This window comes from Oryx dammah, unplaced genomic scaffold (genome assembly GCF_014754425.2).
Source record: "Oryx dammah isolate SB20612 unplaced genomic scaffold, SCBI_Odam_1.1 HiC_scaffold_4, whole genome shotgun sequence".
Taxonomy (NCBI): domain Eukaryota; kingdom Metazoa; phylum Chordata; class Mammalia; order Artiodactyla; family Bovidae; genus Oryx; species Oryx dammah.
In genome coordinates this window covers 72,540,531-72,561,796 of record NW_024070188.1, presented here as the reverse complement: position 1 = coordinate 72,561,796, position 21,266 = coordinate 72,540,531, and the positions used below count along the sequence as shown (strand labels likewise).

The 21,266-nt window shown below is 42.2% G+C and overlaps 1 protein-coding gene across 3 annotated transcripts in view; it reads right to left on the bottom strand.

Annotated features, from left to right (window-relative positions):
- Window positions 1-21,266, bottom strand: part of SASH1 (SAM and SH3 domain containing 1) — a 344,484-nt gene that overhangs the window by 186,335 nt on the left and 136,883 nt on the right. The window contains exon 1 of one of the 3 annotated variants that reach the window (XM_040238648.1): window positions 5,111-5,259. The exons of the other annotated variants lie outside the window; for them this stretch is intronic. Within the exon in view, the coding sequence (XP_040094582.1) occupies window positions 5,111-5,239 (129 nt within the window). The 5' untranslated portion in view covers window positions 5,240-5,259. Of the gene's footprint in view, window positions 1-5,110; window positions 5,260-21,266 lie in introns of those variants that run through there. 3 annotated transcript variants of the gene reach the window in all.

Sequence of the window (21,266 nt, the reverse complement as noted above, 5' to 3'; positions counted from 1 at the left end):
TTTAGTCAGTGCCTATGTAAAAGCCATAGGCTTTCCGCTGCCTAACAGGAACATAAAATCAAGATGAAGTCAGAATACTTGACACTAGGGCTGACGCTCAGATTCCAAGACCTAAAATTAAGTCATTAGCTAAAGGGCTTACCGTAAGACGCCACCCAACAATATGTAAATTACACACTGGTTGGTGCAAAGGTGTTTGCATTTTAAAAGCCCCCTAGGGATCTCACAGGCCTCTTCCCTCCCCCACACTTAAACACAGAGTGAAGGAGAGTCTTTGAAAGGAAGAGGGCTTTAGTAAACAGCAAGATACAATAAACCTAGCAGATAACCTAAAGAGTTTATTTATTATGTTTATTAACTTAAATAAACCTACTACACTTTTCTGTAGCCTGCACAGGAACTAGAAGAGGGGAAGGTCATCTGTGTAGTTTGTCTACACAATGGGTATTTTCTAAGCATTGCTAGGAAATGGGTGTAAATTGTAGCAACACAGCAGGGAAATGTAAGGTTTGGGGGAGGTGCATCTTGCAGGATCTAGCAAACAATAGTTACTTACTAACTCCCTTCCTCTCCCTTCCCAGCAAAGGAGAAGTTTTAAAATGCCTGCTTATTCCAATTTTGGAGGAAAACTTTATGAACCATCACAATTTACCAAATGGATACTTGGGCCTGAAAATATGATCCACCTCTTCTAATAACCTCAACAATTCCTACTCTTAAAAAACAAAAACAAAACCAAAAAACTAGGCTCCCTCACCCGAAAAACAAAAATGGAATGTTTTTGTCTGTAACCAGGGGTTCAGAGGATGAGATGGTTAGATGGCATAGTCAATCCAATGGTCCTGAGTCTGAGCAAACCCCGGGAGGTAGTGAAGGACAGAGAAACCTGGTGTGCTGCCCTCCATGGGGTCTCAAAGAGTTGAACATGACTGAGCAACTGAATAACAGGGAGTAAAAATAAAAGTAAAACCCCCAGAGGATTCTAACTGGTTCTGTACATCTCAACAGAAGTCTAAGAATGTCATCCTGAAAGGTCAGGTTATGAAAACCCAAGCAGACCATACGTTGCTGAGTTAGAGAACAGAACAGAGTACTTGACTAGAAGACCACGGTTTAATTGCTCAGGGTTTACAAACATTTCCCAGTTTGCCAATACGCTTTCAGTGAAGTGCCAGAATTTGAGTTTGCACAGCGGAACTGTCCAAGTGGTAGATTCAGCATAAAAAAAAATTTATTCTTCATAAAAGCACCCCATTATAAGCCAGGGCATGAGTGTACAGAACTGTATTTTGAAGTGGCTCCTGCATTTAAGAGTACATGCTTTTTTCCTTTTTCACTCAACAAAATCATTTTCTCAACAGCCAGTCAGTAAGTCCCAAACCCTGGAGGTAGAAAATTGAGTTAAATGCCCTCTAGGTCTGCACAATCCGTAGTAAGTAGGGGTTCTCTATTTATATATTCACTTGTTAGCATTTTATTCATGCCAGCACACTCATTTTCATGCCATAAATTATACTGTTACTTCCCTAAATAAGCGTTTTGTTAACAACTATCTAAAAGCAACTAGTTGGTGCTGAACTGTGCAGGACTGAATTAATTTGAATGCAAAATGTGCCCTAATGAACTCAAACAACCACCCTGTATTTACTGAGATCAATGCCTCTGGGGTAACACCCTCCCCTGGGTCAGAACCAACAAAATCTACCGGGGGTCGGGGTTCGGGGCTGGGGGGTCCGGGCTGGGGGATGGGGAGGAGGGGAATGGGAGACAGATGGTGAGTGTTCCTTGTTATACTGCCCCTTCGGGAAAGGGGAGCTGTGCTCATTCAATTAAAAACCCTAATAGGCTTTAAAGTTCACATTTTTACACTAAGAAGAATCTAAAAAATAAAAGCAGCAACTGTGCCTGAAATCTGCTAAGTATGAGCTTGGATGTATAATTCCCCTTCTACCTCTTACTCCTCTCCGAAGTTCTCTAATAAAAAAGTGAAAGTCACTCAGTCCTGTCTGACTCTGAGATTCCCCAGGCCAGAACACTGCAGTGAGTAGCTTTTCCATTCTCCAGGGGATCTTCTCAACCCAGGAATCGAACCCAGGTCTCCCACATTGCAGGTGGATTCTTCACCAGCTGAGCCACAAGGGAAGCCCAAGAATACTGGAGTGGGTAGCCTATCCCTTCTCCAGGGAATCTTCCTGACCCAGGAATAGAACACAGGGATGCAGGGATCTCCTGCATTGCAGGCAGATTCTTTATCAACTGAGCTATCAGGTAAAAAGAATCTTCCAAATTTGTTGTTGTTGTTTAGTCGCTAAGTCGTGTCCAACTCTATAGAGACCCCAAGGCCTGCCAGGCCCCTCTGTCCATGGTATATCCCAGGCAATAATACTCGAATGGGTTTCCATTTCCTTCTCCAGGGGATCTTCCGGACCCAGGGATAGAACTTGAGTCTCCTGCATTGGCAGGCGGATTCTTGACCACAGGTCCACAAACTTCCATATCGCCTTTGCCTACAATACCAGATGTAGTCACATTTCTACTAAGCTGATCTGGGACAGTTAACTATGGAGCAACATGCTCCTGACTGGTGAAGGTCAGAAACCTGGGGTGCAGCCTGACATTGCCTCTAGTGCCCAAATCACTTTGCCTGTCTAGGCTGAGAGATGATTGTAAAATCCCACGTTTTAAATACAAAATGAAGAAAATAGTGTCTTTTATCTCTGTAAGAACAAAGTCTGATGTCAGTTTTGTGTCATGATATATTTTTCCAAAGATAGTTTCTTATTAACACTTGGATGACAGCATCCTCAACACAGAATAAAGATCCTTTTCCCCTAGTGACTTTTCATAGGCCCGCACAGAGGAGAAGTAAGCTATGTCCTCTGCGTCTGCCTTTTGCCTGAGGAACAATCTTGATGCCCAAGATTTAAAGGAAAAAAAGATCTTATAAAAGATGGGAAAGCAGGAGTGAGCACTACCTGTTTAGGACAACCGTTACCGTCTTTCAGCCTCACAAAGAACTAAATATTAGCTCTGTAAGAAGTACATGTTTTCTTTTCTCCTGCATCGGCCTTTTGAATAACAGGTTTGGGCTTTTTGAGCCCCACCCCGTCTTCTAACTCAGCCAAAGAACACTCTGCTACGACTGACCCAACAGTGCTGGAATCTGCCAGGGAAGGGAGAGTCACTCTTCAGAAAGTGCTCCATGCCACCCCTACCCCCGAACGACCCTGAGCCCACACTTCAATATAAGTAAGCCCCTCCAAGCCTTCCCTCCCCAGCCCACACCCTACTAAGAGATGCAAACCAATTTTCTCAGCGACTGAAAATTTAGAGTGAGACCTAAGCAAGAAATAGCAAGATAAGCTTCTGCTGGATGAACTTAAAATACAGTCTATCACAACTTTTATATATGTTCATTGAGTTTTCTGGAATTTCACTGAAGGCCCGTATTCATCAGTAATGTTCAGAAAATGCAAATAGCATAACTTGAAGTGTTTCTCAATATATATTTTTAAAATATTGGAGCGCCCTTGTGGGACGGCCCACATTCTTGTCTATGGAGTGTGTATTTCCCTGAACAAATCTGCTTTCAAAAAATAAGTAAAATAAAATATCAGTGAGAAGAGCAGGTAGAAATCTTTGACCGACCTTCCCTGGCTCTTTGCATAGGAATAATCATTAATACCAAAGGAAGATGGAATAACTGGGACTTTTAGGATCTCTGGAAAGATGAGCCACAAGATTATTCGCAAGAAAAAAAAAACAGCCATTACTTATTGTTGTTCAGCTGCTCAGTCGTATCCAGCTCTTTGCGACCCCATGGACTGCAGCATGCCAGGCTTCCGTGTCCTTCACTATTTCCCTGAGTTTGCTCACTCACGTCCCAGATGCCGTCTAACCATCTCTTCCTCTGCCGCCCCCTTCTATTAATACTAGTATGCTGAGCACTAGCTATATATCAACTTAGCTAAATCTCAGAAAATCCAAGAAGCAGATCTTTGCTTCACTTTTCAGGTGATGAAATAGAACATCAGTGCAGCTGGGTACCTTGGCCAAGATCATGCAGTCAGTCAATAGGAGGGCTGGGATCTGAATCCAGGCTCACTCACTACAAAGCCTAAGAGCTGAATCACTGTGGTAAAAATGGTTTCATCATTCCCAAAGAGCTTCTTTCAACAAACTATACCTATTAAAAAAAAGACGGCTCCCGCGTCTTGCTCTATTGAAAAAAAAAATCTCCAAGTAAATACAGAGCCCTCTTCCAATTGGCTTCCAAAATAGCCAATTCCAAATCTTTACATTGAAGTTGACTTTTTATATGTGGAGTAAGATGCCAGACATACTTACTTATGTGTGGAGTAAGGTGCCTGACCTACCATCCATCTGATTCCAGTCTACCTGCCTCTCTACAGCGCCATCAAAGCAAATCTACTAAACTCCTCAAGGCACGGAACCCTGAACAAGTTAAAGCTTCATCTTCCATGCCTAAAAACTATTTTTCAGAAATTATGCCAAATCCAGGGGCGGGTTTAGTTACTGGACATTTCAAAATACATGACAATACAGATTTAGCAAAATAAGCCCTATTGTTTTCAGCTCCAAACACATAACAAATATCCTGTAATTCTACAAACTGAAAACTGCAGAGTATGTCAGTTAACTTGTTGTGGTTCTGAGCAAGGAGGTAATTGTTTTCCTCTCCAGCTCAGACAACAAATGGTGCAGAGATAAACATCAGTAAAATCAACCTCTTCCCAAATCCACAGCCGCCAAACACGGTTTATTTACATCCAGTCTTTGAAAGACTCTTCCTCTGTCTTTTTCCACACCAACTTCTCAGCAGGTGTCCCAGATTACACTGTGCAACACCACACCCGATTGTTTAAAACATCTATCTTTGATGTGATCTGTGGCTGGTTATTTTTTAATTAGGTTTTTGAAATCCTAAACCTTGTGGATTTAACCCCTTAAGAACTAGAGCCGGAGAAGGACGACCCCCAAGGGGTGGGCTGGCCGAGTCGGCGAGCGCGCAGGAACGCGAGGTCCCCTAGAGGCTGCCCTGCTCCGGGGGACCCACGACCCGCCCACCCCGCGCCTCCAGGTAACTCACCAGGATGCCCATCACGTCGGTCCAGAGCCGGGAGAACGCCTCGGACATGCCCGCGCCCACCTCGGGCTCCGAAGCGGGCTCGGGCTCCGGCTCAGGCGCCGCGCCGGCGGCTCCCGCGTCTTGCTCCATGGCCGGGTCCCCGGGGCGCCCTGGCCCCGCAGCCGCGCGCGCCCGGCCCCGGGAGCCGGTCCCCGCCCGCCGCGTCACCACCGAGCCGCGCCCCCGCGCCGCATCCCCCGCGGCCCCGGCCTCCGACCCGGCGGGGGCCCTCCGGGGCAGGCGGCCGCTCCTCGGCTCTAGGTGGCTGCGGGCCGCGCGACTGACAAGTCCGGAAACTTTCCCAGCCCGGGCTCGGCTCGGCGGCCGGGCAGCAGGAGGCAAAGTTCGCACCACTGAGTTTACCCGCGGGGAACTCTGGCGGCCCCAGCAGCGATGCACGCCGCTGCAAAGGCGTCTCTTCCTGCGGCCTGGACCGACTAACTGGGCACGCGACTCAGTGCTTCCAGTACGTCTGGGCAGAGCCCCGCCGGGTGACCGAGCTGCCTCGGGAACTTGGAGGGAACTCCCCGGCCCCCTCTCTTCAAAATGAGCTCTTCCAGCTCCACATGACTCTCTCCTCTCGACGCTAAAGAAAGCGTTTAGCAACAAAAGGTGCTCTGATGTCAGGCTCTTTGCATGGAAATGAGCCACAGACAGGAGAACAAATCGCCTGTTGAAAGAGCGGCCGCCTGCAGCCTCCCGCCTGCACAAGTTTCCAATCACGCCATTCACCGACACAGTCTTGGTCCCAGAAACTCGAGAAAGTTAATCTTTAAGCGAGTCCTACCCAAAAGAGTTCCCAAGCAGTGAGTGTCACAACGCACACCTCGCCCCTCCCGAAGTCAAGCGACCTCAGGAATTACAACTCTCTGCCTCTGGCAGCCGAGACTTGGAAAAAACAAGTGTGAAAGCTTGGGCACGAGCCATTGTTTGGGTCGTGTTTATTATATTTATTACGAGTGGGGACATTTTAGTTCCCGGGTGCCGGCAATGCGCTGCATTGCTAGGGGTTTCCGCGCTTTAGGGGAAATGCGCCTTGGGTTTTAATGGTTTCTTTAATGTAAGGACCGGCGTGGGGTGGGCGAGTGGGGAGGCGGATTTTCAAAAGGAAGTGCTATGGTTGTAACCAGTAAACCAGCACACTTGGGGCCCTGTGTGTGTTTTTCTAAGGACAAAATCCATGACGGATTTATTTTATGAGGGAAATAGCCCTATAGAGGTGTTTCTCCTTTTGTGATTGTTTCTTTAAAAACCACTCAACTTTCCCTGGGAAATGACGATCCACACTGGATTGGGTGATTGATCACTTTGTGAAGCAGTTCAGCAAACACAAGGAACCGCCTCTCTGTTAAAGGACTGCTCTGTTAAAGGAGTGCTTCAAAAACCCAAGTGAGATACCCCTCGGAGAGAGAGAGTCCTCCCTGGGGCACCTCCCTGGTGTTTTTTGTTTTTTGTTTTTTTTCCTTCTGGGTCCACATAAAAGGAGAGGCAAAAGAGCAAGTCCTTGAAATCCCTTCCCTCGAGCATTAATTACCAAAATCCAATAAATGAAGAGCCCTTAGAGGAAAGTTCAAAATTGGAAGAAAAAAAAATTTTTTTCCAAAAAAAAAGTGAAGTCACTCAGTCGTGTCCGACTCTTTGTGACCCCATGGACTGTAGCCTACCAGGCTCCTCCTCCCATGGGATTCTCCAGGCAAGAGTAATGGAGTGGGCTGCCATTTCCTTCTCCAGGGATCTTCCCTACCCAGGGATCAAACTGCGGTCTCCAGCATTCCAGGCAGATGCTTTAACCTCTGAGCCACCAAGGAAGCTTTTTTTTTTTTCCCCCAAAGGTAATTAAATTTATAAGCATAATCCCCAATGACAATATTTTTGAAAGGAAAGAAAAGGAATGAGAAAGCTCTCCCTTGATAGTCAGAAGGCATTGTGCTGATGTGGAATGCTGGGCGCAGAGTCAATACGACCAGGCCTAGTGCTCTCCTGGGTTGATGCTGGTGCCAGGTGTGTGTTCTGAAATTCTGGGAATCCAAATAAATTCATTAAAGCAGTGCTGGGCTTTTTAAAATTATCATCATCACCATCACCTCTATAAAGACATGAAAATAAGTAAATGACGAAAAAAAGGTAAAATAACCACTGAGTTGATTTTATGTAAATTTAAGAATTTCAGTGTACTAACCATTTGGTACCTTACTCAGTGGGCTTCCCTGGTGGCTTCCCTGGTTAAGAACTGGGAATGTAGGAGACTGGGGTTCAGTCCCTGGGTTGGGAAGATCCCCTGGTGTAGGAAATGGCTACCCACTCCAGTATGCTTGCCTGGGAAATTCCATAAACAGAGGAGCCTGGTGGGCTACAGTCCATGTGGTCGCAGAGTCAGACATGACTTAGCGACTAAACAACAGCAACATCTTACTCAATCCAAGAATACAAAGAACAGTGCTGCTTCTACTGGGGCTGCATAAACACATTATGGCAAGGGACCGAGCATGAAGCCAAACAAGAAGGATGGTGGGAGCATCGGTCTCCATTGCCAAGCATGAGTCTTTCTTCCTGACTCATCAGAGGACCTGAAGGCAAAGCAATGAACTTTTCTGCATTTCTATTTCCCCATCCTAGATAAAGCAAGGCCACATTAATTGCCACCTACCTCCTCAGAGGTGATATTACATTTCAGGGTCATCTAAAGATAAGGTACTATTTAGCAACAATACAAACATTTCTCAGTATAATTAAATCTTAGCCATCATTTTGGCAATCAGAGAATCAAGCTACCCTAGATATTTGAGGTCCTTTTCCTGGGGCTGCCTAATAAATGGATAAGGAAATAAATAATACGTTTGAGGAGGAATGTTGGTACCTGTAATTTTGCTGTCTGTACATAAATATGAAATTCTGAGCAGTCATTTTTCTTCTTATAGAACACAATTTTTTGACATTTGAAAAATGAAGCTGAACCTTTTCACGGATCAACTTCATGACGCTTCTACTCAAAATGATTCTGATTACTTCTCCCACATTGAGCCTTTTCTCCACAGTCAATTCTTCCAAAAAAATTCCTTCAAGGGCGTTTTAACAAAATATAAAGAACAACCAGCAACATCATGATTATGATCATACTATTTCAGAGTCCCCTAGGGTACCATTCACAAAGAGCTTTTTATAATAGAATTATACCCCCATGAGGGTGGAAAAGGGCCTTTAAGATGATCTGGATCAAATCCCTCATATTGAAGATGAAGAAATGGGCTCTGGAGGACTTGAATGATCACTGCAAGTGAACAAAGGGACAGGAGCAGACTCAAAGTCAGATGACTTCAGTACTTTTAAAAATTCTTTCATCTACACTGTGATGTATTTGATTCCCACAAAGCTCTGTAAGGTGGGCAAGTGTAGATTCACCATTAAAGATGTGATATGGAAAGCATCCACCGACTCGATGGACATGAGTTTGAGCAAGCTCTGGGAGTTGCTGGTGGACAGGAAAGCCTGGCATGCTGCAGTTCATGGGGTCGCAAAGGGTTGGACACAACTGAGTGACTGAACTGAACACATAGGAATCCTTTTGTCTTTCCATCAAGGCTCTCCCTCATCCAACTCACTGGGATTGTCACAACACTGGTAAGTGAATTCCAAGGACAGAAAGGGATCTAGAAGAGGATTTTCTAGACATCTAGTAGAGACCCAAAAGTGTACTGAAATCAGTTCTCTGTGTTCTGATAAACATTTATTGCAATGAACTATTAGAATGTATTGAATGAAAGTACATACTGGAAATACACCTATCTCAATAAGTGTTACTTCTTGGAAAGTTAGTCTCAGTGGTTGTTTAGTCGCTAAGTTGCGTCTGACTCTTTTGCAACCCTATGGACTGTAGCTTGCCAGGTATCTCTGTCCATGGGATTTTCCAGGCAAGAACATTGCCATTTCCTTCTTCAGGTGAACTTCCAAACCCAGGGATCAAATCTGAGTCTCCTGCATTGTCAGACAGATTCTTTATCACTGAGCCACTTGGGGAGCCCAAATCTCAGTCATACAGCTGCACAATACATGGAACACAGAAGTTCATACATACACACATTCACATATAAATGCATATATTGGATTGCTTTGTGAAAAAGTGGTTCTGACTATGTGGCAGGATTACAAATATAAAAGCCAGTAATCTAGAAGTTACAAGGTGTTGCCTGCAGCCTATTTAGGACATCTTTTTTTTTTTCATGATTTTGATCCTGATCCTCAGCTATCAACTTTAAAAAAATTTATTTATGTTTATTTATTGGCTATGCTGGGCAGGCTTTCTCTATTTGCAGCAAGTGGGGGCTACTCTCTTGCTGTGCTTAGGCTTCTCATTGCAGTGGCTTCTCTTGTTGCAGAGCACAGGCTCTAGGTGGATCGGCTTCAACAGTTTCGACATATGGCCTTAGTTGCCCTGCAGAGTGTGGGATCTTCTCGGGCCAGAGATCAAACCCGTGCTCCCTGCAATGGCAGGCAGATTCTTAACCACTGGGCCACCAGGGATGCCCTAGGACATGATGCCTGGCAGTGAAGGTAGAGTTTGGCAGCAGCACAAATATAACGGATTCAGGACAGAGTTGAGTTTGAATTTCACTCAGGTTTCTGTAAAATATTGGGCAAGTTATTTATCTCATTTGTAAAGTGGGAGAATTCAGCTATTTAATACAGTAGCTATGAGGTTGTGTGTGAATGTGCAGGTAGTAACTCTATGAATTAGAACTTTTTCTCTCTTTTCCCTCCTTTTGCCCTCCACCTACCCACTCATACCATGAGGTTTATATCTATAAAATGCCCTTGTCCATACCTGTCTGTTGGATCACATTATAAACATGCTAAGTTTTCTAGTACATGCAAAAAAGAATTCCTAGCCGTGGAGTGTGGCTGCTGAGTAAAAGATCTGGGAGACAGAGTGGAGTGATAAGGACTATTCAATTTTGAAAGTAGTAATAACAGCAATACCAATGTTTATTGAAAATCAACTTTATGTCAAGTGACTGACATTTTAAAAATAGTTTATTTAAACTTTAAGTAGAATTTATGACTTCTCACTACAATCTGTCCATCCCACCCTGCTCACATCCCATTACATCCATCCACTGGTTCAAGCTACCAACCTCAGAGACATGACTGATTACTTCCCACCTCACCATCACTCCCTTCTAACCATGAACAAGCTCTGTGGACCCTACTTCCTAAATGTATGCCAAGTTCATCCACTTCTCTCTGTCTCCACTACCACCTTAGTTCATACTAGCTCCATCTTTTAGATTACTTTATTTGGATCAGTGCTTCTCAAAGTGTGGACTCAAGAAGAAAAGCATTAGCATAACCTAATTTGTTGGAAATGCAAATTTCCAGGCCCCAGCCCCCAAGTCCATAGAGTCAGACACAGTGATCAGCAGTTTAACAACTGCCCCCCCCCCCAGGTGACTGTGATATCTACACAAATTTGAGAGCCTCTAGGAACTTGGGACTGTCAGAATAAAGAAAGGAACACATTGCCAAGGAAATGCCAAGGGAAGGTAAAGGTTTAAAATATAATCTATTGAAAAACTAAACCAGTGGATGGCTTTTAAAATTAGTTGGTAAAAGAAACCATCATGAGATATGTGAATGGAGTTCCCCAAATCATATACTCAGAGACATTTAAGGACAGACAATAAAATGTTAAATGTATTTATTGGAATAAACTGTATTATCCATAAGAATAGCACATGTTCTAGGAACACAGCTTCATTCAAACCTTGTTATTTTTTATTTCATTGTTATTAATTTTTTTTAAAACTTTTCAGCCATGCTACAAGGCATGCAGGATCTTAGTTCCCTGACTGTGGATTGAACCCATGGCCTCTGCAATGGAAGCATGCAGTCTTAACCACTGGACTGCCAGAGAAGTCCCCAAATACTTGTTACTTTTTAAAGGTAACACATTTCCTACAGGAAAAAAAAAAAAGTTAGATTAAGCAGATGTTAAATCCAAAAGATTATAAATAGTCTAATTAATTTTTTTACCATACTGCCTTCTGAAATTGATCTACAAAAATAGATAAGCTCATTTACTTTTTGCCTAAGGTCAGCAATGCTCTCTGGCACTCCAACCCTGGGCATTCCACAATGCCTCAGGGGGTGGAGGGGACTAACTTCAAGGAAATACTAAAATGCCAAAACATTTTTTCTGCTTAACAATCGCAAACACATTTTTTCCACAACTACCTTAAAAGTGAGCTAAATCCCTGCTAAATCATTACCTGTTTAAAAGTCTTCATCTTGAAGTATTTGGTAAGAGAGATGGAGAGAAGAACTAAGAGCAAACTAAAAAGAAAAAACCAAGTGAAGACAGCCCAAACAGGCTGTGCAGAGAAGGTAAATAAGCAAAATGATGATTCAGAGCTATAAATACTTTTCTCTGAAATCTCTTCTCCCACTCTGATAAGCAAGGTTACCAGCCTAGCCAGTTAGGTTTTCCTCTGTGTTGATGCTCTGTAAACACCAAGGTTTTGCCTGGGAATTATTCCCTCAGACAGACAATGTGACCGATATTTCAGTTTGCATAGTTGGGTCAGAAAAGATGATTTGTAAACCCATTCTGAACTATTCAGTAATACATATTATAGACAAGAAATAAAAGGCTCTGAGTGGGCTGGTTCTGGTGTGTGTGTGTTAGCGGCTCAGTCATGTCTGACTCTTTGTGATCCCACAGACTGTAGCCCGCCAGGCTCCTCTGTCCATGGAATTCTCCAGGCAAGAATACTGGAATGGGTAGCCATTCCCTTCTCCAGGGGATCTTCCCGACCCAGGTATCAAACGGGGGTCTCCTGCATTGCAGGCAAATTCTTTACCATTTGAGCTACCAGTGAAGCCCTTCCAACACTGAATTCACAATGCTTAAGGCAAAGAATCCAAAGACTTCAACTCACCATGAAACAACTTCTGAATTAACATGGGAGCAGTATCTCCTGTGGAGAGCTGTGAGATTCTCTGAGAGCTACCTGACACTGAAAAGCAGAAAAAAAGGAAGCATGGAGAGCAAATGGTCTGTAGAATCATACTCCCTGCTATTCATTTTTAACTTAGGAGAGTGTAAGATAAAAAAAAAAAGGAATGTGTTAATAAGGGACCAGAGACTATGTTAAATATTTCCAAATTATGCAAGGAAAGTCTTAAAAAGCACAGCTGGGAAGTATCATCCACCAAACAAAGTGCTTCATCAGTCTTGTGTATTTTATAAACTTTACCCAAAGCCTACTTGGCTGTCTCTGTTGCTTAAACGTGGTCATGAAAAATATTTTTTTATTCCCCATTACTTTCAAAGGCTCCAATTAAGACTATGGCTCTGCTTCTTTGAAGTAATGTTGTAGACATAGAACAAAAGATGCTCACGCACAAAATCAATCCCAGAAACCACAGAAAACTATTATAAATCTTATCCAGAATTGAAATATTATCCAGAATACTCTGGTTGAACAACAATAAATATTAATTTATAATTAATGATATTTGCATATGACTATTAACAAAGGAGGGGGGTGTTGAGCTGAGTATAGCATTCTGGAAAAAGTATGCGCTGACTCATTAAAACAAAGGAAAGTGTTATTATCCTTTTTTACTACTCTTTTTTTTTTTTAAGTGTCATATATTTACTATATAAATTACTTGAAGAAGAACCATGAGTCTTAGATGCATTGCCCAGCCTGATGGTAACTGTATACAGATTGGCTTTTTTCTGTTCTATGTCTTTCATGAAGGAGCCAGTATTTTGGATTACAAGGAGCAAGGTTTTTATACTTCTAAAATGTTATATGTTGGCAGTTTTAAAGGGAAACTCATATTCTTGTTTCTAGAGAAATAAAGACAGGAAAGAAGGAAGGGACAAAGAGAGAGAGAGAGAATGTCTTAACTTTCCCTTTAGCTGTAAAATTTATCATTTTAGAATCTCAGAAGCATAGCTTCCTTCTCACACAGTCTAACTCCCTTCCTTTCCATGCGTAGCAAGTTTTTCAGTCTCTCCTCAGTCATTCAAAGCCGTTTTCCTCTTCTGGGTACTTTCTTTCAAACTGCATTTCCTGTGACATATACAGAGACACACACGCATGCGCGCACGCGCACACACAAAGGCCCAGTGATCTCAGGTTTTTTTCTGAGCTGCCTTATACAATTGAAGATAAAAATAAATGAACTTGGTGAAGAGCTCATCAGAAGAGGTGGCGCCATGAGAATGTCTCAATGAGCTTCTCACATAGAGAGAGAGAAGGTTGAGTGCCGGGACACGAGTGTCATGGCTATTTCTTTAAATAGAGCTTCGGTCAAGTTTAGTGAAACGATTCCCTGTCTTGGGAAGCACGTTACACGCTCTGTTCCTGTGGTGAGTGCTGGCTGGAATGAGGATTGAAATCTAAGAGAAATATTAATATGGGTAAGCAGGCACTAGATTTTAGCACCATTTCCCTCTCAAGGAACACAAATATTTTTAAAGGAACAAATAAATGGATTGCCTAGGCATAAATTTTTTCTTTGCCTTACAAATGAAACAACTAGGTTCTAGCTTCTCTTTATCTAATGAATGTTCTCAAAAATCAGATGATGTTGATTCCAATTGCAAAGAGACACAACAAAGGCCCCTTGTTCTAGAAATGAGGTCATTTGGACAGTCTATCCATTAAGAAAAAGCCTATTTTGCTTTCAGAGGTCACCTATTGGGGCAGGAAATCCATCTTTCAGCCAGTGAACTAACATCTGGCCTAAGTCTTCTGGGCTGAAATGTCAATTTCCTGGTCTAAATGGAACACACATGAAAGGAAAAGAGATGAAAAATACAATTTTTTTCCTTTTTTTTTTTAAGCCATGCTGTGAGGCTTGCAGGATCTTAGTTCCCGGGCCAAGGACTGAACCCAGGGCCATGGCAGTTAAAGTGCCAAGTCCTAACCAATAGACTACCAGGGACCTCCCAAAATTTTTCCCCAAAAAAGTTACTCTTTAGTGATCAAGATGAAAAAAATAAAAACAGTAAAATACTCGTGTGAAAATTTTATTTCTTTCTGTAATAACTACTGAAAGGTAAAATTAAGAGGCTAGGGATTAGTGATTACAAAGGGACAAGTCAGTCATTCAATCCTACTTTCATAAATAAATCTGCTTTAGAAAGACTAGTTACGGTTCATGATGGCTCATCCCCAGCTGGCCCAGATTTGCTTTTGTACTATGACGAGTGGAAGTAGGGGGAAAGTTTACTAACTAAATTAACAGGATAAAAATTTAAAAAGAGAAAGTGGACTTTCCTGGTGGCCCAGTGGTTAGGACTGTGCTTTCAATGCATGAGGCATGGGTTCGAGCCTTGGTGGGAACTATGATCCCACATGCTACTTGGTTGTACCAAAAAAACAAAAATCAGTATAAAAAAAAGGAGAGAAACAAAGAATGCTTAATCAACATATAAAAACCAGTCTTTTAAAGCTGATTAAAAGTACCATAAGCGCTTCCCCGGTGGCTCAGTGGTAAAGAATCCGCCTGCAATGCAGGAGACATGGGTTCAGTCCCTGGGTTGGGAAGATCCCCTGGAGGAGGGCATGGCAACCTACTCCAGTATTCTTTCCTGGAGAATCCCATGGACTGAGAAGCCTGGTGGGCTACAGTCTATGGGGTCGCAAAAAGTCAGACATGACTGAAGCAACTGGACATGCTGGCACTCAGAAGTGCCACAAAACATTTCATGTGTGATTCTTCTAAATAAGTCACCCACATTTATGACACTTTTGGTATTCTTTGATAATATTCCATAATTTCAACTAGTCTTTCTTCTATGTGTTCAAATCAGAGTGATTTTGGTCCTTTGTTTGTTTATTCATCAGGCAATAAATATTGATTGAGTTCTGGTTACATATGACATCATATTAGGTATTGAAAAAAGATAACCCTGGTTCTCAGGAGCATCTAATCAGGAGTGTAAAATCCTTATTTTGTTGCAATTAATTTGTTAAATTGTCCCATTTAATTTATAATCAATGGCAATATGGAGTCTAGAAGAGGGTGCAAATTGAGAAAACACAACTTTTCAAGTCATCCTACTAATTTAAGCAAGAGGCTAACAGCATTAACAATGGGGACACTTAGCTCATGTTCCTGCCTGATCCCACACTGCTTTCCAGCTTGATTTTCTGTTGTGATCCAACACAGAGTTATTCTGGAAGGCTCTTATCTACTTTGCCCCACATTCTGAATTTCCTATTTTATGCTTCTCCGTTTTGTTCAGTCTGTTCATTTTTCCTGAAATACTCCTGCTTTCTCCCTCCAGCTTTGTTGAGATACAATTGACTTATTGTATAAGTTTAAGGTGTACAACGTGTTCATTTGTTACACTTATGTATTGCAAAATGGTTACCACCACGCTATTAGCTAACACCTTTATGACCAGTCATATCAGATAATTACCATCTTTTTTGTGGTGGGAACTATAAGATCTACTCTCTTAGCAACTTTTAAGTATATAATACAGTAGTATATTCCAGGTTTCTCTGCTGTATGTAATACAGGACTATAAAACATTAATCACCATGCTGTGTATTGGATTCCCAGAACTTATAACTGGAAGTTTGTACCCAGTGTTCAATATCTTCCCAGTTTCTCCACTCCTAGCCCCTGGGAACCACCGTTCTACTCTCTGCTTCTATGAGTTCGTTTCTCTTTGATTCCACATGTAAGTGGCATCATGGCTTCCTGGGTAGCTCAGTGGTAAGGAATTGCCTGCAATGCAGTAGTCACAGGAGGCACAGGTTTGATCCCTGGGTGGGAAAGATTCCCTGGAGGGAGGGCATGGTAAGCCACTCCAGTATTCTTGCCTGGAGAATCCCATGGATAGAGGAGCCTGGTGAGTTACAGTCCATGGAGTCACAAAGAGTCAGATATGACTGAAGCGACTTAGCACAAACATGCACATAAGTGGTATCATATGGTATTCATTTTTCTCTGACTTCTTTCACTTAGTAAGGCTCTCAAAGTTCATCCGTATTGTCACAAATGGTAGGATTTCCTTCTTTCTCATGGCTGAATAATATTGGATATATATATATAAAACACATCTTCTTTATCCACTCATCTATTGATAATTTGGTTATTTCCATATCTTGCTTATTGTGAATAATACTTCAAGGAACATGGGAGTGCAGATATTTCTTTGAGATTCTTCTTCATTCCCTTTGAATATAAACCCAGAAGCAGAATTGCTGGATCATATGGTAGTCCTATTTTTAACTTTTTTGAGGAAACTTCATGCTGTTTTCCATAGTGACTGCACGATTTATATTCTCATCTACAGTCCACAAATGTTCCTTTTTCTCAGGTATCCTTATTTTCTGAAAGGGTATAGGTCGTTATGATGAGTAGCAAAGAATGAAATCCACTGGTGTAAATGAGATTGTAAAACCGAGAAAGACAGAACTTGGGGAATACCAGCATTCAAGAGAACAACATGGGGACTTCCCTGGTAGTCAGTGACTAAGACTGGATGGTCCCAACGCAGGGGACCCAGGTTCAGTCTGGTCAGGGAACTAGATCCCATGTGCTGCAACTAAGAGCTGGTGCAGACAAGTCAGTGAATTAATAAAATTTTAAAAAACAGAGAACAAGATGGGGTCATGACATAATGTCTCAGTGAGAGTAGTCCCAGGGGCAGAAAATCATGATGGCATGATGTCAAGGGAGCTGAGGATTATAGGAAGGAGGGTGGGATCAATGCCTAACATTAGCAATGTCTAACATTATGGAAAAGTCAACAGCGAGCATATCAACTGAGCGTTCATTCTGGGGGTCACTGGTAACTCTACTTAGCCAGTGCAATTTCATCATAGTGGAAGGAGCAAAAACAAGATTGCAGAGGAGTGAGGAAATGATGGGAGAAAAATGGGTGAAGAAAGATGATAGAAAGGATCACAGGGTTTGAAGAAATGTTTTTAAGCATGTGAAAGATTTGAGCAAATTTTTAAGGCAAGCAGAAAAGGAATAGTAAAGGAGAAGAGATTGGAAATTAAGAGAAGGTGAAGTGAAGTGAAAGTCGCTCAGTCGTGTCTGACTCTTTTCAACCTAATGGACTGTACAGTCCATGGAATTCTTCAGGCCAGAATACTGGAGTGGGTAGCCTTTCCCTTTTCCAGGGGATCTTTCCAACCCAGGGATCGAACCCAGGTCTCCCACATTGCAGGCAGATTCTTTATCAGCTGAGCCACAAGGGAAGCCCTTAAGAGAAGAGAGTACTATAATAAGATCCCAGAGGAGATGATGGTGATGATAATAATAATTTACATTTTTGAGAAATTATTGTTGGCAGGTTTCTCTCATACAGTGCTGAACAGAGTACCCCTTTCCTATTAACACATGTTTCCTACTCAGTAATACAATATACAATATGCAGGTCAGGAAGCAACAGTTAGAACTGGACATGGAACAACAGACTGGTTCCAAATAGGAAAAGGAGTACGTCAAGGCTGTATATTTTCACCCTGCTTATTTAACTTCTATGCAGAGTACATCATGAGAAACGCTGGACTGGAAGAAGCACAAGCTGGAATCAAGATTGCCAGGAGAAATATCAATAACCTCAGATATGCAGATGACACCACCCTTATGGCAGAAAGTGAAGAGGAACTAAAAAGCCTCTTGATGAAAGTGAAAGAGGAGAGTGAAAAAATTGGCTTAAAGCTCAACATTCAGAAAATTAAGATCATGGCATCTTGTCCCATCACTTCATGGGAAATAGATGGGGAAATGTGGGAACAGTGTCAGACTTTATTTTTTTTGGCTACAAAATCACTGTGGATGGTGACTGCAGCCATGAAATTAAAAGACGCTTACTCCTTGGAAGGAAAGTTATGACCAACCTAGATAGCATATTCAAAAGCAGAGACATTACTTTGCCAATAAAGGTCTCTCTAGTCAAGGCTATGGTCCGGTGGTTATGTATGGATGTGAGACTTGGACTGTGAAGAAAGCTGAGCACCGAAGAATTGATGCTTTTGAACTGTGGTGTTGGAGAAGACTCTTGAGAGTCCCTTGGACTGCAAGGAGATCCAACCAGTCCATTCTGAAGGAGATCAGTCCTGGGTGTTCATTGGAAGGACTAGTGCTGAAGCTGAAACTCTAATACTCTGGCCACCTCATGCAAAGAGTTGACTCATTGGAAAAGACTCTGATGCTGGGAGGGATTGAGGGCAGGAGGAGAAGGGGACAACAGAGAATGAGATGGCTGGATGGCATCACTGACTCGATGGACGTGAGTCTGAGTGAACTCTGGGAGTTGGTGATGGACAGGGAGGCCTGACGTGCTGCGATTCATGGGGTTGCAAAGAGTCAGACATGAACTGAGCAACTGGACTGAACTGAACTGAATACAATATAGTTGATAAGACATAAGCATTCTAAGAAAGAATCGCATTCCAGTCACATTTTACCAATGCTAGACCCAGATCATCTTCAATGAATTTTAGGATTTTCACAAATCCTCATTCATACATTTCAGATATTTCAGGTCAGTAAGTATTTACTGAGTGTCTATCCTGTACTAAGGGCTTCGCAGGTGGCTCAGTGGTAAAGAATCTGCCTGCCAAGCAAGAAAGGCAGGTTAGATCCTGGGGTCAGGAAGATCCCCTGGAGAAGGAAATGGCAATCCACTCCAATATTCTTGCCTGGAAAATCCCATAGACAGAGGAGTCTGGTGGGCTACAGTCCACAGGGGCAGAGAGAGTCAGACATGACAGCAAGTAAACAACAAATTCTGTACTAAGCATTGGGAAGTATGAAAAGTCACAGATTCAGACCTTGATGAACTTAGTCTACTGAAGGAAATGGACACATAAATATTCTCAACGCAGTCAGACAAAAGAATTCATAGGCCATTTATGAACTGAGACACTGGAGGGTCATGGCAGCCTAGAGGCATCGTGGGAGCCTTCCTATAAGCGGTTTCATCTGAGTTAAAATAGTCTTGAAGGAAAGGTTGAAATTAACCAGTCAGATGGAGGCTAAGCTGGTTTCAGAGACCAACAGGAACAAAAAGCACAAAGACATACAATAACATTATGTGTCAGAGAAACTTGATGCTATCTGTTTTAAAAAATGCCAGTGAGGAAATGGCTAGATCCAAAGCTCAGAGAACAAGGTGGCCAGTCACATTGCACCTTGTCTGCTCTCAACTAAGGTTAGTCTTAAGGCTCTGGGAGAGGGTATCCTCTGTATTTTAATGCTTCCTGATTTCCTTTCGGGGACGGTAGTCTTCATTTTGGGCTTCACTGGTGGGTCAGTGTAAAGAATCCACTTGCCAATGCAAGAGATTCAAGTTCCATCCCTGGGCTGGGAAGATCCCTTGGAGGAGGAAATGGCAACCTACTCCAATATTCTTCCCTGGAAAATTCCATGGACAGAGGAGCCTGGCAGACTACAGTCCATGGGGTGGCAAAAGAGTCACACAAAACTTAACAATGAAATAACAACAGCAATAACCTTCATTTTACTTGCCAAGTGCACCATGTACCACTGAGAGTCCCTGGGCTTAATTGGCAATGCCACTACCTGCAGTAACAGAGTACATAGATGGAAAGCCATGGGCATGTCAGGGAGCGAGTAAAATTTGGAACACTTCACTCATGTACAGGTCATACATGCCCAAAGGCATAATGATCCTTTCTTTTTCTTTCCAGTATTAGTATATGGGCCGCCCCCTTGACATTTCCTAGTAGCAGCACCCATCAGCTTCACACAGAGGTCCTAAATCCCCCCACCAACTCTGTAATCTGAAGTGATTCAGCATCTCCCTAGTTCTTGAGTTCTTAACTGTAAAATGAAGGGGGTAAAAAAAGATACTTGAGGTCTTTTCCATTTCTACCGTTCTGTATAACTATGAGTGAATGTTTTGGTGTAGGGATTGTCTTGGGGAATAAGGAAGTAAAGAGAAACTAAAAGTCCGGGGAGGAGGAAAATGGCTTTCCTGCTTAGTGGAAGGAATTTTATAATGGGTGGGTCAAGCTGTCTGGAAGACACCCCTTATAAGAAATGGTTGATGCATACATTCTTGATGAGAGCAGAGTGTGCCTCAATTCTGCATCTAGAAATCAAGCAGTATCTTCATGAAGGTGGCAATGGAATGTGACTGATATAAACAAAATTATAAATGTAAATGGCTACAAGATTCAGAAATTTGGCAGGATGCATCAAAATCCCATAAAAACATTCAATCTTCTGATCCAGTATTTAGATTCCTGGGAATCTATCCTGGAAAATTGTCAGAAGGGAATGAGAAGCTCTGTGCCCAGCTTACTGCTGCATTTTTAAAAGAACATTTAAAATTTAGAAAGAAGCTTCACATTTCACAAGAGAAGAATGGTCAGATAAATAATGATGTTGAAGGAGTAATATTTGCTGATTAAAATATCAGCATTAAAAAATGTCAGTATAAAGAACATGTAACAGCATGAAAAAATACCCTCTGTGTGAAAAATTTAACTCTGGGAAATGAGGAGTGCAGATGTACAAACATGAGATGAGGCTCTACCAATATGCAAGTGTTTGCATTCTAGTAGAAGCTCAGTAAATATCTTTTGAGCAAATAAATAAACCAAGTGAAATGAAAACGGGCAATGTATTAGGATGTCAGGATATTGAATTCAATTATCACTGAAAAATTTTCTGTGTTATTGTTTTTTAATGATGATCAGAGTTAAAGTTAATAGAGGTTACTCATTTATTAAGTGTTTATTGTGTATAGATTCGGTCCTATAGATAACACATTCTATAATGCTATCTCTTCATTACCTTCTGAAACAAGCCTGCTATATTTTCACCTCCAGATTCAAGCCTTCATGGAACCAAGTTCAATGCCAGCCAGACTTGAATGAATGAATGAATGCATACCTCAGTGAATGAATGAGTGCATATCTCCATGAATGAGTGGAGAGACTGAAGCACCAGATACTGGTGCTTTAAACCACACAGTCTCTGGTGTGCTGTATGGCTAGGAATTCTCAGCACTCACTCAAAAATCCTAGACTTTGAGATTCTCCATGTAAATAACTTCAAAGAACTGGAAAGATTGAGTTCCTGAAGCTGGGAGAGAAAGAGTTCT